Source organism: Eucyclogobius newberryi, unplaced genomic scaffold, assembly GCF_026437365.1.
Source record: "Eucyclogobius newberryi isolate DKJ021-1_F unplaced genomic scaffold, fEucNew1.0.hap1 SCAF_4, whole genome shotgun sequence".
Classification (NCBI taxonomy): domain Eukaryota; kingdom Metazoa; phylum Chordata; class Actinopteri; order Gobiiformes; family Gobiidae; genus Eucyclogobius; species Eucyclogobius newberryi.
In genome coordinates this window covers 28,306,093-28,321,158 of record NW_027316056.1, presented here as the reverse complement: position 1 = coordinate 28,321,158, position 15,066 = coordinate 28,306,093, and the positions used below count along the sequence as shown (strand labels likewise).

General features: G+C 41.4%; 1 protein-coding gene across 2 annotated transcripts in view; it reads right to left on the bottom strand.

Moving 5' to 3' along the window:
* npnta (nephronectin a) overlaps window positions 1-15,066 on the bottom strand; it is a 103,960-nt gene that overhangs the window by 76,031 nt on the left and 12,863 nt on the right. The window contains exons 2-3 of one of the 2 annotated variants that reach the window (XM_072462331.1): window positions 9,861-9,961; window positions 102-152 (exon numbers count right to left, since the gene is read on the bottom strand). In XM_072462331.1, the coding sequence (XP_072318432.1) occupies window positions 102-152; window positions 9,861-9,961 (152 nt within the window). The remainder of the gene's footprint in view (window positions 1-101; window positions 153-9,860; window positions 9,962-15,066) is intronic. The other variant, XM_072462332.1, reaches the window with a different exon arrangement.

Genomic DNA, 15,066 nt, shown 5'->3' with positions numbered 1-15,066 from the left:
GGTCAGGCTGTGTGTTGCTCTTGAAACGCCGGTTTTCGGCGGCGCCGCCTGGTGCGGAACATGTCTTGCAAGATTATGTTGAAGAAGCATGTGGAGCTAACCTTGGGGCTGGCACCTTATCCCGGTTACCCTGTGAGTTAAGGCGAAGGGAGCTGCAAAACAAACAGCCAAACAAACAGCACAAAACAAAAGGTTGCAGGCAATGTTTAGTCTGGGATGTTAGAAGGCATTTCAGGCGCACGCACACGCGCACATGCACACGCGCACACACACACAAGCGCACACACACACACACACGCGCACACACACACAAGCGCACACACACACACACACATACGCACGCACACACACACACACACACACACACACAAGCGCACACACACACACACACATACGCACGCACACACACACACACACACACACACAAGCGCACACACACACACATACGCACGCACACACACACACACAAGCGCACACACACACGCACACACACACGCACGCACACACACACACACACACACAAGCGCACACACACACGCACACACACACGCACGCACACACACACACACACACACAAGCGCACACACACACGCACAAATACTGCAGTTCTGGAGACGCACATATTCCCACAATGTGTAAGATTGGGAGATGAACTCTAAGATGCATCATTTGCTTGTTAGCTTATTTTGATTTTTTTTACATTTTTAGTAGAAATTGGGTTATTACTTGTAAAAACTTAGAAACTACACATTTGATTGTGTTTGTCTTGAGGTAGTGGTGGTGGCAATTTAAAAATAAATAAGAAAAGTCTGTCATTCTGTAAGATCTTTTACTTAATAGTCAAAAACCTCAAAGGGGATTTTCATCGAATAGTTTGAGTCATTTTGTTCAGTAATGTATTTCCAAAGAGTGAATGGAAAAAGCTCGCACTCAGTGACCAAATGCAAGGTATTAAGGTGCGCTTTCATCCCGCTCTTGTTAGATTGAATTACCAATTCAAAAAGGCCGGCCTTAAGCCTGTCCGCACTATTGATAGAAACAAAGACCGCTCTCAATCTCAGTAAATCCCGCTCAAATCCACCATGACTTCTGGAGAAAATTATCATGTGCCATCTATTTAATATGGAACCGATATTCAACCGAAATCCTCAAGATCTAGGATTGTCTTCTACCGGAGTATTTTACAATCTCTTCAATCTCAGGCCAACAAAAGGGATTGATGTGGAATAATATGCATACAATAACACCGCCAAGTTCCTTCCAATGACAACGACTGGCTGGAAATCTGTAGCAAAAATATGGTAGATACTGTATTTATTGCACAAGGCTATTTCATTGAGATGTTTTCTTTACTTTATAAAAATGTACAGTTTTTATTGCACTTTTCAGTCTGTACAATACATTGAATCACAGTAAAGTATTGGGTAACTCTTTTGTAGCTCTCTCACTGCTTCTGCCACATTTTCCAATTTACAATACTGCAATAACAGACAGTATATATAGAAAATATATGAAGTTAAACCCAGCCAAAGGATCTTATTATTAGGGTTGTTAAGATCAACTAATTGTGACTAGTCGACTATAAATTCTATCAGTTGTGTTTTCACTCATTCATGGGAATAATGTAGAAATATAGCCGCAAGCGGCAATGATCGGCCCTCGCCACGCCGCAAGAGGAGGGGGCGCTAACGCGCCCCAATTGTCCTTTTATTACGCCTACTGCTGAATCTGTGACGCTGTCACATCTTCTCCCCTTTGTTTTACCATCAAAAAGCAATTTTATTTTGAATTCTTGGCAAAATGTGCGGCTTTGCCGCACAGACACCGTGACTCTTTGAATAAAAATGTGGATAACTTTTGATGGTCCACCCCTGAAGATGAGTCTCACCAAATTTCAGGTTAATATGTCTAACGCCCTAAGAGGAGTTTGTGAAAGTCTAAAGTGTAAACATGTTCTGGCGATTTCCCCATTGGAATAACATGGGAGGTTTTGGTCATCGCTACGGCAACGCCATAACAATTATGACATGGGTCTCATTGACTTTTTTGATGGGGATGCCAAAATTGAGTTGTGTGTCAAATTTCATATAATTTCGCAAAACTAAATATTTAACCTCCATATAAAATCTGTAGGGGGCGCTGTGGCTCCAAATTAATTTATTTCACTTCAAGTAGGTTTAGGGCAAAGAGTTTAACAACTGATTCTAATTTGACGCAATTCGGACTTTATCTGCGCAAACGGCAGAAATGTTAAATTTGGGAGATTTCTGAAATTCTTGCTACAGTTTGCGGCTTCGCCGCACAGAGACCGTGAGAGGTATCAATGTAATATGGATAACTTTTGATGTCCCACTCCTCAGTAGCATTTTCACCAAATTTCAGCTTTTTAGGGCCAACGCCCTGGGAGGAGTTTGTAAAAGTACGACGTTTGGAAAAACTCCGAAGTCATGTTTAGCCATTTTTGAAGCAATATGGCCGACATTTGGTTGGGCGGACGGCGTTGCCGTAATAATATTTTTTACTTCTCTTGTCACCATCGACCTCTGCGCCAAATTTCATGATTCTACGATAAAAAAAAATTTGGGTCAGTTCCCATCTCTCAATGCATTTTTGGTACATTTGGGGGCGCTGACGCGCCAATTTTTTTATTTTAGAAAAGGGAAATAGCCAGAATGTAGAGAGGCACGAGTTTTAGAGGTGTGCAAATTTTTGTGACTTTTCGTCAATGTTCACTGGGTGAAAAATAGGGGGGTTGGTCCCGAGAAGAAGAAGAAAGAATAATATTCCGATGCGAAAACAATGTTTCCCATTTTCCAAATATCATAAACTATACATTTTCGGAAAGCGCTCGGTGTGGGTCCCTGGTCACTGACGGGTACTTTCGTTAATTTTAAGTGGGCTCCCCCCACTTTGTGTTTTTGGCCCTCTATACAGTAATAATGTTCAATTTTTGCATTACATGCTTATATGCACGGAACATGCAAGAGACGGGGGAACGTATTCGTGAGCTACTTAGCGCAAATGAGTGCTTTATATGGGGATGACGACCGCGATCTCAATGTAAAGTGCTCGTTTAGTGCGCACTTTTGCACGGGCTTCGCCCGTTTACAACGGTAATGTTCCATTTTCCTACTACTAATTAGTATGCACGGGGCGTGCGTGAGTGGAGGAGTGCGTTAGTGAGTGTTTGGAAGTGGGCGAGCGCTTCGCGCTCGATTTCGTGCGCACTACGTAAGGCCGTGCTTCGCACGGCCTTACGAGATTAATAGGCCTCTCGCCAGCTTGTGGCGCTCGGGCCTAATAATACACTTTTTATTCAGAATAATACACTTTATTCATATACATTGTTTATCTAGAAGCTTTCAGCCCTCATATTTCCACCTGTACTTGGTTAAAAGTGTATTTAAAGTCTCAATGTACCATAGAAAAAACAGTTTGAGTCGACTAAAACTTTGGACTACTTAACAGCCGTTTTGAGACCTGTATTCAACAATGGCAATAAATAGCGACCATGCGAAATACTTGCAGTGGCAGTAAAAGTTACGAGAACTGTGGGTCGGAATGAGGAGATGGGGAGGATGAGGGGGATTCTACGCACTAAATTATGAGTGGATATTCTTCCTTCTATAAATCTCCTTCTCCACCTGCCTCTCCCTCACTTACCTGCGTAACATTAACTACAATCGTTTCTATCCCTATTTCCACCGTGAGGACTTTTTCGATCGCTTCCCATTGCTATTTTGGCCTTGCAAGCTTTGGAAAAAATCTCCTTTAAGTTGATTCATTATATTCTTTTCTTCCCAGAGTGGAGTTGCACAAACTGAAGTCCAATTTCGCGCAGGAAGTGCCTGCGTCCAGCTATGCTTACACCGGCGCTTTAGCTCCCTCGCTCGCTCTCTCCCTGAGGTTTAAATCAGCCCCTCACCGCGGAGATGGAAGAGTGATTGTGGTGTGGAGCGAGGGGATTTGTACGGGGTGCGACCAGTGGGAGGACTTTACGAGCATTAAGGCGAGCGGTTATATATTTGGTGGATGCAGCAGATTTTGAGGCACAGGATGAAGTCAAAGTAACAGGAACATGTGGGACTCCAGAACAACACGCACGCGCACACGCACACACGCACACATACGTATGGTACATATGGTCACACACTGTCATTTGGTCTTACACGATGGGAACATGCTTAGTTTGTCCGTTTGGTTGCACAGCTGATTTTGTGAGTGAGGTCGTTTCTTGGGGAGAAACAAACGATTTAGCAATTGAATAATATAATCGTTATCTGGAGTATACAGACTCCAAAACCTGCAGTTTGCTGAGAAAAGAGATTCTGTCTGTAATTACATTTGTATATTGTGTGTGTTTTTAAAAGTGCATTGCATATATTTTCTGCTGCAGAGGAATCTAGATGTTTGTCTTAATATAGATCATATTTCTTTGCCTGGAATGTATTCCAGATCAAATATTTGCCTCGTCTTTGAAAAGTTTTTGAACCAAATCACTCATTTGTAAAGCTGTATTTTATCAAACACAAACTTCACATGGAAAGTTATGTACGTAACATGTTTTATTGACCTCCAGCATGTCTCCATGGACATAGATAAGTTCAATGCCATACTGTGGAACATTCACACCAAAGGATCCATGGAGACAAGCAGGTGCTGTATCCTCCACAAAAAGGTTCATTCATGATAAAACTATACTCTATGAAGACGTCCTAAAGCAGCACTGCTTGAGTAAAGATCCTCTCTCTTATGACAATTTGTTTTGATTTATAAATGTCTTATTCGATCTTTAGTTGCAGCTCTAGCAATTTGCAAAATGTATGGAAAAGTGTGTTTATTGCATTGTAGACAATAGTTGTAGTGTTCATGATTGCAACGCTGAAAACACGATCAACATTTGCAGACGGCTTTAGCAAATTAATGTACTTTGCATCATTTGCTTATTTCAGAACACTGTTTGCGTCTCCATGTCAATTATCATTATGGTCCAATTCTCAAATGTCCAATCAGCAGTGAACTGTTTAGTAACCATACCAGATTGTGTGGGGTTTCTACATTGCGCTAATTTGGAGTTTTATGAAAATAAATGCAATTTGTGTATGAATTATTATGTTTGCATAAAATTCCATCTATTGGATTGAAATCTCTGTTTGGTTCCAGAACATGGCCGCTCTTCAATTGAAGCCACAATGACAATGAAATGATTTTGTCCTTGTCCAAACTCTACAATGGTTCCCCCCGTGGCGGCAGTGGGCCCAGGCCTGCTGCACTGGGAAGGAACTGGGCACCGCCTGAACCAGCTCCTGCCAGGATTACTGTTGACTCCAGAAACCCTTTCAAACACACGGCACACCAATGAAGCAGCACTGACTTGTCTAAATAATCCTCCACAAGCCTGTCGAGAGATTGAAAGAGGTGGCTTTACAGGCAAGGTCAGCGGTAATGAACAGAAATGTGTCACCCTATAGTTCCATCCAGGTTCTATTTATCGTCAAGTTCTTTTTACTGCAAGTGGCGTCAGGCTTTTAGCTTTGGAGTACGTGAGAGGGGATTTAGTCTCAATAGAAATGTGAATGAACATTGGTCAAAACGAGGTGTAACACGATGTACCTTTTCTGATTCTTGTGTTTGTACTTGTGTTTTATATATAGCTAAAAAAAATGCCATTTTGTAGAACTTTCCAGGCAAAATAACAGTCCAATAACATGTCCGAGGAGATAAGCGGGTGTTGGTGCCATGGTGCGTCTTTAAACTAGGTCTCAATTTGACAAACGTTGCGTACAAAACCATAATCGTGACGGGGTAAGAATGTGAAGATGTAAGAGTTGTGCACTAAAAAGGACCAGAATCGAGGATCAAAGTCTTATCCATCCAAGTAAATACTAAACCAGGTCTAAACCACTGGATTAAACCAAGAACACACGAGGCGTAAACCAAATCTTACATAAACCCAAAACAGGTAATTGCTTGAAACCATGTCCGGAGCAATAGAACTCTAACCCACACTGTTCTTCTCCGTTCCGCCCATAACATTTATCTAAGAATACAATTACTTTCTGAGGGCATCAAGTGGGCGGTAGATAAAAAGCCCATTTGTCTTCAGGTCATCAGCTGGAGCTTAAAAGGCACACAGAATACCGGGGAGGCAAACTCGGGAAATGGTGTTTGCGTTTTCCACACTAAATAACAGATCCGGCAGTGCGCTCGGGCATGATGGCACGGCGCCATTTCAGCCGAGAGGAATCCTGGCAGGAGCCCGCCTAAAGTCAGCGGGGTTTTCCATATCGCAAGACCGTATGTACCAAAACAGACAGTGTGTGACGCATAACCATTCAACACATATGCAAATGACGGTATATCATCAGCAAATGGAGAGAGGAATGGCTTGAAACTGAAAATCATGAGTCAAATGGCAACACTTGTTGATTGGGTTAATGTTGCATGCCGTTAATTAGAAGTGATCTGCAGCAACATGCGGAGTAGTGAACCGGTCGACCTACAGTAATACACCATAGACAGTAGAAGAACAGTGGATTGATGAAATGTAGACTTGAAACTGTGGTATGATTATAACCTTATGAGGTGATGAAAGTGGATTGGGCTATTGTTTTCGGACTTTTTCTTTTGCCTCTGGTCATTGTACATGTTTGTAGTGTTCCTTTGCCCTCCTGGAAAGGAAAAAAAGCTAAAGAAAAACGATGACTTTACTTTGAAACCATTTGTATTTTCTTGTATCTTACACGTTATTATTGTATCGTCTTTGTTCATTAAAGGGGCTGTAGCCAATTGTTTCATGTAATAAAGTATAATCTGTTTTGCCTCAGGACAGATACAGTGTAAAAATGTGTCCATTGTCCACTCTTTGCATCCAATTATAGTGTGTTTTATTCTCCGAAGCAGGAAGTGTTAGCATGTTAGCTGTTGTTAGCATTACCGTGACTCGCTCAGGCCTCAGAGAATCGTGAAAAGCGCTTATATTGCGGTGAATATTTAGAATTTTGAAGACCCAAGGGAAGTGAGCGATACGTGTGGACTGCTGTAAGACTTTAAAATGAACTGGTTCTTTAAGACAGTAAAAATCAGGTACAGCGCCTTAAGTTTGTCAGATGCATTTTACAACATAATTTACTGCTAGCCTATTTGACCTTATCACTTTTGATTTAAAAAAAAAGCAAGAAAAGTCTCTGAAAATGACCAATCCAAAGGTACAATATGTAATTTTTCTGATGGAGGGTCTTTAACCTGGAATGTATCCGGGAATGTTCTGCTGCATACGTTCCCTGCTTGTTACCATGGAAATAGATACGTTTAAAGCCATACTCTGGAACGTTCTAGGAAACGCAATAAAATCTCCTTGGGGACAAACAGGTGGTGAACCCTCCACCTGAAATGTTACATACTGGAGCTTTAAGTTATATCAACAGCGTCTCATTAGATGAAAATAACAAGGTGTTGTAAATGTTAATATGTTTATACATTTATTGTATTTCCTCTGGATTTAAAATAGGAGAAGCTACTTTTTATGTGTCATCTTTTGAGGACTCTGACGGAAAATTTAACGGATCAAAAGTAAACAATCATTCTGACGTTAGTATTGCAAGATCTATTTCGTCTCATTTGAAGCTTTGAAAGTGTGTCTTTGAAGATCGCGGTCGATATTTGCCTCCTAATTAAATCTAAATAGAGGGATTCTTTTTTCATCACATTTTTAATAAAAGCGAATCATCTTTTGTGTGCACTTCTTGGTTCCACCATTCTTCTACGATGTATTAAGTATTTTAAACTATAATGTGTAAAGAAGGCTGTGTGAGTGAGTGAGCAGCAGAGAGACCTGGGCAGCGAAGCATTAAGGTGCAAGGTAATTTTGGTCTAGTACAGACCCCAAGGTTAAGCAAAAGATCAAATGACTGGCCAGCAAAGGTGGGCGAAGAGGTGAACTCATGGACTGAACCCAACTTCCAACTAAAAGTACTCATTCCTCTTGAGTAATTGTAGAAAAGTAACGTATGTACTAACGTAAAAGCCACTGAATATGTATTATATGAGTATGAAACAAAAGTAATTAGACATGTGCCAACTTTTAGATCGTTTCACTCTCACTTCACATCACAAGCTCCAAATATGAAGTTTGAAATGAAAATCTACCGTTATTTCACAAAATATAATCTTCTGGGAAGTGAGGGGTTGAATATTTTTTTAAACTACAAGAAATTATCCAGGAATATTAAGGAATTTGATCTAAATTGCCGCGCTTTACAAAGATCATTACCAAAAATCACTAAATTAAGTAACAAATGTGAGTACTTTTTCAAAAATATACAGTACCCATATTAAAGTAAGACAAGGGATACTTAATTGTCCCTGAAGAATAATTATCCTCATCGTTGGATTGTAAGGTCAGCCTATGTTAGCGAATGACAGGAGTTGGATCCTCCAGCTACTTTACACCTTTGCTGGCCTGAGTCAACTTTGTGAGTTTACAGCCAGACGAACGAGCAAGGCCCGAGGATCCCAACACAACAACACGACGCGAAAGACGCACCGTGCTAATCACATGCTAACTCACGAGCTAACATGTGATGCTGCGGATCTATAAATAACGAGTCGACACCTCCCACTGAATCCACTCTAACGGCGTATCGATTGTGCGCCTGGTTGTCCTCGTGCCAAGTAATCCATCTACAAATCTGCTGCGCCTTCGTACCGCCATGTGCCCACCAGCATGCTACGCTCTCCCCCTCGTTAAAGCCACCCGCAGTGAAAAGAAACGTCAGACGAGCCCGCTGTGGGTCCCGCCAGCCATTAGCATCAATCTTTACTGAAAGATTGCTCCGGTGCATTGCGAGTGACAGCGTGCGTGCCCTGCGTGTGCAGTAAGCCTTACAGGTGTGTGCAAACGGTGTAAAAGCACGTTTGAACCCAGCGTGAAACATGGCACGCGCAGTTTCGCGCCAAAGACATCAGTAGACACAGCGGCGACGCGGAGGGGGCGGTGGTTGTGGTTTGTCGAGATTGTTTTAATGTAGCACAATGCAAATTTTGAGGGCAATTTATTTATTTCCTCTTTAAACTGACTCAAGAGCAGGTTGTGATGCGGTCATGTCCACACTATATTGGCTTTTCTGTCCTTTTAATGAACTTTAATGTTATTGTAACTTATTTATGGTATTCTTAACATTTTATTTGTACTGTATTAGCTATGGAAGATTAGATGAAATGAATGAATAGCCTATCCTTAAATCACACCACAACTGTCCAAATGTCCACCCTTTGGTCCCCAACAACTCACTTACTACATAACCTTACTACTGACTCAGGTGGCTAGGCGAAAACCACACTCACTTATGGACTAATAATTATCTTACAAGTTTTATTTAACATGGATCGCACGTTTTACACCAAACGGACTGGATTATTAAACATTTTGTCTGCGATGGTGCCCTTTGAACAGCTCGCGCAAAGTTAAGTGGCTAACGCTAGCGGCTTTATATGTAACGGTTTATTTAACTCGGGTTTAAAATCCCAAAGAGTTCTTAAAAACGGTTCAAAACGGCTCGTCTTTCTGCTGCATTTAGTCATGCCGTGTCCAGTTAAAGACCCGTCTCTGTTCATTGTTTATCACTCTCCCAATTATCTATATCTACAGCGCTAGACACTACTTTTCAAGGTGCATTGTGGGGAAGTTTGAGCACACCATTTTTTTCACCCGCTGCACAAATATTATACATTTTAAAGAGAAAAAGCTAAGCATAGCGGTGACATGATATTTAGCGTCTACTGATGTCTGTGGCTAGCGCTGTTGTTAGCCCGCGCGTGCACCCGGCGTAGGCAGCAGGGGTGGAGTCGGTGGCACTCACGCTGGCATTGGCCCCAGGATCGGCGAGTCCAGCCCCAGCAGCAGTCCACTCTGGCGCCGTAGCGACACAGGCCGGAGGACGAGGCCATCTGCCGCGGCCACCTGTGAGGAGAACACACATTTAGCACACAGGCAACAACTGCACCCTAAAACGCTGCGCAGGGGGGCGGTCCATGTGATTAGGAGAGGTATCAAAGTGTGCACACAGTCTGTCGCGTGCAAAACCAGGAGAGTCAATGCTGTCCAAACAGAGAAAGATTGCTAATGAAAGATCACACAGACGCTTTATCACACTTCTCATATTTAGACCAAGTTTAAAAAGGTCCGTAAATAATGACTATTTTCTTTTTGATCCCTTGCCATTGGTTTTTCACGTTTCATAACTTAATATACTGTGCGTCTGCAAATCCCAAAGAGTTAATTCAGCGCTAAGTGCCAGCTGCTTGGTTGGAGTGAAACACGTAAGGCTAAAAAATGTGCTGCTCTTTGCAAATTATGCTTAGTAGGGAAAGCAATTTGAGTGATAAAGGGAGAGTCATGCTGCCTGCACTCTTATTAGTGTAAAAAAAAAAGGAACGACAATCTCAACTGAACCTGTGTTTCCAGTAGAGCTGTGCTCAAAATATTGATATTGTGATAGATCGTGACTTCTTGTCAATAAGGGTATCGATACAGAGATGCCTATTGTGATACATTTTAGCAATATAAAGTCATTAAAAAGTGCAGAGTTCTACACTTCTGAACCTACAGACTGCTGCATCAAGTCTGAATCTGAAGAGCTGAACATGTGACTTCATCATAGGACAGTTGTATTCTGAGGACACTGTGAACATGAGATTCTAATGCATTTTTTTATTCTACTTAATCAACACATCATTTAAGTAAACATTTAACCCTGATTTTAAGGGATATCCACGAACCAGGAAGCGTATTGTATCAAGTACCGTGTATTGGTACCATATTGTGGACCCTGTATCGGTATACGCCCTCTATCATGAGGTACCAGGTAATACCCGGCCCTAGTTGGCCTTAACCTGCTGATAGAGGACACATACACTAGCACTGGTTTATGATTGGCTGCAGGCGCTGGGCTTTCTATAGTGACTATTAAGAGGCCCAGGTTTATTTCAGGTGTTGTTTTTTGTGGGGTAGAGTTTTCCTTGACGATCTGGCAACCCACTTGAGGCTCTTTCTGCTTTTGGATTGGATATTCTTGTCTTGAGAACCAAAACACCAAATCAAAACATCAACAATGTTTTTGTGAACGAGAATAAATAATAGAACATTATAATTGTTGACATTAAACACGTACAAGCATCGATGAGGAGCCCGATGCTGGAGAAGGAGAAAACAGCGCTGTATCTTTGGATTTGACCTCAGCTTCACATGCTATGAATATATATTGCATTACGTTACATCGCAAAGACGGAGTGTGACGGGAGTTGGTGATGAAGTGGCCATCTGAATACAAGTACAGTGAGTTATAGTGGCAGAGAGGACTTAACTGAAGCACGCTTGCACCCACCGTCTTCGGACTCCTGCGCCCTTCACTAAAAATGACATTGACACAGATACAATCACAGTATTCATGCATAACAACAAAAACAGAGCTATGTTTGCGCCTATAGTACTTCTTACCTCATAATATCATGTGAGAATGATCAAAGACGTGCGCTGAAAGCCTGCAGGTTAAATACAATCTGTTTTATGTGAGGTTTTCCATTACATCTCATCGGACGCCTTTAAAACGATGCAATTCTTTGTGCATTTTTCACGTTCTGGCAACTGTAACACACTCCAGTAAAGTACAGAGAGCTGCGTGAATAAGCTACTCCGTTACGTTTAATTTAGTACATCGCGTTTCCTTCTGTTGTGAGGGCTTTAAGACAAACTACCGCCTGATATTTTTGCTAGACTACGTTCTGTTCAGAGCAGGAAATAGCTCCTCGGCGGACTTCATATACGTGGATCATATACGCGGATCAACAACAACAGCATATAGTATTTATTGCGAGAGGAGTGCAAAAGGAATGAGTCCATTTAAAAGCGCTGATGTAAATCCAAACAGCTGCGGCTCTGATAAAACAGCCACCGCACTCTGGGAAGCAGTAAACAGAATGTAAGGACCGGAGCGGCGGTGGAGGACACAGTGTTGTTTTGTTTTTGAAGGACAAAGGCTACTAACTTAGCTTCTAACATTCTTCCTGATAAAACATTCACACTTTTCTGTTACTAACCTTGCCTGTCCATCGTAACTTGCATTAATTTCCCTGCAGTGGAAGAAAAAAGTCTCATGCTAAAATATTGACTCGTATAAAGTATAGATTGAGTTGTGTGAATTGTTCAATGTTTATGTGCAACAGCAAGTCAACTCAGCACCCAGGGCCTGCACGTGACATCAACCAAACATAACAGATGTTTTCTTACTAAATAATAGTCTTAATTGTATCTGAATTATACGTTTTAACCAAAGGCCGAGCTCAGTAATTCACAAAAAGACATTTAGTGACTACAGGTCCAGCGAGACTCCTTTTGAAGGATTTTTGTTTATTGTCAGCTTTTTTATTAATGTATTTCATCTCTACACTCTCATGTATTCATATGTCTTTACGTAATGCATTGGGTTTGGTTTGTGGGAGATACTTTATGTGTTGGAAATATAATAAAGTCAGAGTTTGGTAAGAAATTATACTAGACATGTTAGATCAAATTAAACTTTTACATATTTGTACACCTACCTAGTATATAGAATCATGTAACACAAATAGACCTGATAACTTCCAAAGAGACTGTTATTTTAATTAAACTTTTACAGAATGCATAATGACTTCTGAGAACTACCTATTAACAATCAATGATCATTTAACCACACAGGCATCTTTATACTGTGGCTGTCAATATATTCCTTGTATCTTTCTCTCTCATCTCAGAAACATAGATCAACCTGTATGGGCAATTTCAATAGAATCTTTGCCACATTAAAAGTAGGTTTTAAGGATTTAAATCAATATATTTCATCAGTAGACTCTTGTTGACGGTCTGTTGAGCCTTGAGGAGAGTTTCCAGCTCAGCATTCCGAGCACATCTCTGCCCCTCCTGTCAGTGCCTCCATGCCAGGACCAGCAAATGCTAATGTCGGCTCCACTGCCAATCACCGCAGTGGGGATGGAATCCAGATGGATGCTAAGTGAGTATGGCACATCCCGGGAAAATATTTGCCTATTGACTGGTGAGGAACTGAGGAAGGCAATAAGAAAGGAGGGAGGAACGATCATTTAATTAAATTATGAGTGGAGCTGGAAGAAAACAGTTTAGTTAATTATTTTATGAATATATTGTAAATTGGTCAAGTGGTGGGAAAATGAAGAAAAAAGTTGTATAATCTTAAAATTGGGGAACATTTTTAAGCGCCATATCCCAATTTTACACATGCAAGGAAAGCACTTTGAAAGCCAAAGTGTTTATGGTGGTGAAAGGAGGGAGAATCCTGCCCTATTTAATGAGTAACAACATCTCATGTCTCTGGAGCCTTCAGCCTAAATGAAATACAAAATAATAGAACTGCACAGCCACACAACAGAAAATATATAAATACTTTTGTCTTGAGCAGTGCCACTGACAGTGAGAACGTGAAGCTGAAGCAGAGTTTCAGCCTGAAGTCTGTTCCTGCTGCTTCACCCGTGCAGCCTTCACCGCCCTGCTCTGCTCTGCCTCGCCCACTTGTTTTAAACTCTGCCCTCCATTCAGCCCTCCTCAGCTGTTTAGAGGGACATTTTTCTTTCAGGTTTTACCAGACACCACCAGTATCTGGGCTCTGGGGGAAGACTCCATCACATTCTGCTCTGCACCTCCTGTGCATCGCTCATCGCTCCCTGCTCTAAGTGCCAGACCTAATTAATTATATACCGTCATTATCTTCTATCACATATTTTCTAGCAAATCCCCACTTTTTTCCCCCTGCAAGCTCAAACTGTGCCTTTATTCATTTTGTACTTATTTTCCTCTTTCCTCTTTGGGGCTTCCTTGGTGTCACCAAATCAAACCTCATCAACTGCACGGTGTTGTCATGTCCCTGAGAGAGACACCAACTGTCCACTCCAGTTACATGTGGCTCTGACAGAACGGCATCTGACATTAATGCTTAGGCTGCATCTCAGTGGGACTTTCCTGCTTCTCTTTTTCAGGGGAGTCCTGGCCCCAGAGGGTGGAGCCGCTCATACGTATTTTTAGTGGTAGAAACTGGAACAGCCAGAGGAAAAGACAGACACAGGTAGAACATGTACACACTCCACAAACAGCCCCTCGTCACCTGGGACACAATCCCAGGACCTTCTTGCAGTGACGTGTGAGCACTAACCTCGAAAAGACCTCGATTTCCAGTGTCATTGAGCTCAGGAGTGGTGGATATTGACAGACTCCCCCAGATCCCAGTATTCGCAGTATTCAGAGCTGCTTATAAAGTAATTATGGCTCTGAGATGAATTCATCACAGGAAGACTTGACTCCACCGCCGCCTCGGTACAACCTGCTGCTCCCATGTTATTTCCATTTAGATTAGACACTGGATCGTGCACTCCACTGTCGGCAGATGTGACTGCTTTATAAAACAATACTACGGAATCATCCAGCAGAATGTCAGTCACAAGTACGTTTTATTTACACTCCAGTCCGACAGATTCAAATAGAGTTCAAACATTTTCGATGTGTATAGGTTTTATCACTTTTTGTATGTATAAAAATATAATAAAAATCAACATCCAGTTACTACAAAGAAAGACAAATTATATACAAATACAAACTGAACAGAACAGAACATGTAATACTAAAGAAAAGACAATTTTTTGTGTCGCTAATTCTATTGCAACGAACGTTAAATAGAGTTTAAAATTTGACCTTACCAAACAATTATGGTCAATAATTTGTAAAATCACCCTAAAAACTGCTCTAGCACTCTTCCTTTTGGTTTATACTTTGTACATTGTTTGTTTGCTCGTTCCACTCGAAGGAAGAAGCCAGAACGTCTTATCTACTGATTACAATGACCAAAGACCACAACAACAACAACACATTTAGTGTATGAATGTGTTACACTAAAGTGTGTGCAGTGACTTGATCAAGGACAAGATGACACTCACTTGGATTACATTGACAACAAAAAAGTTGTTTTAATTTCTTTCATATGGAGCCAAATCAAACAGTTTTGTTGT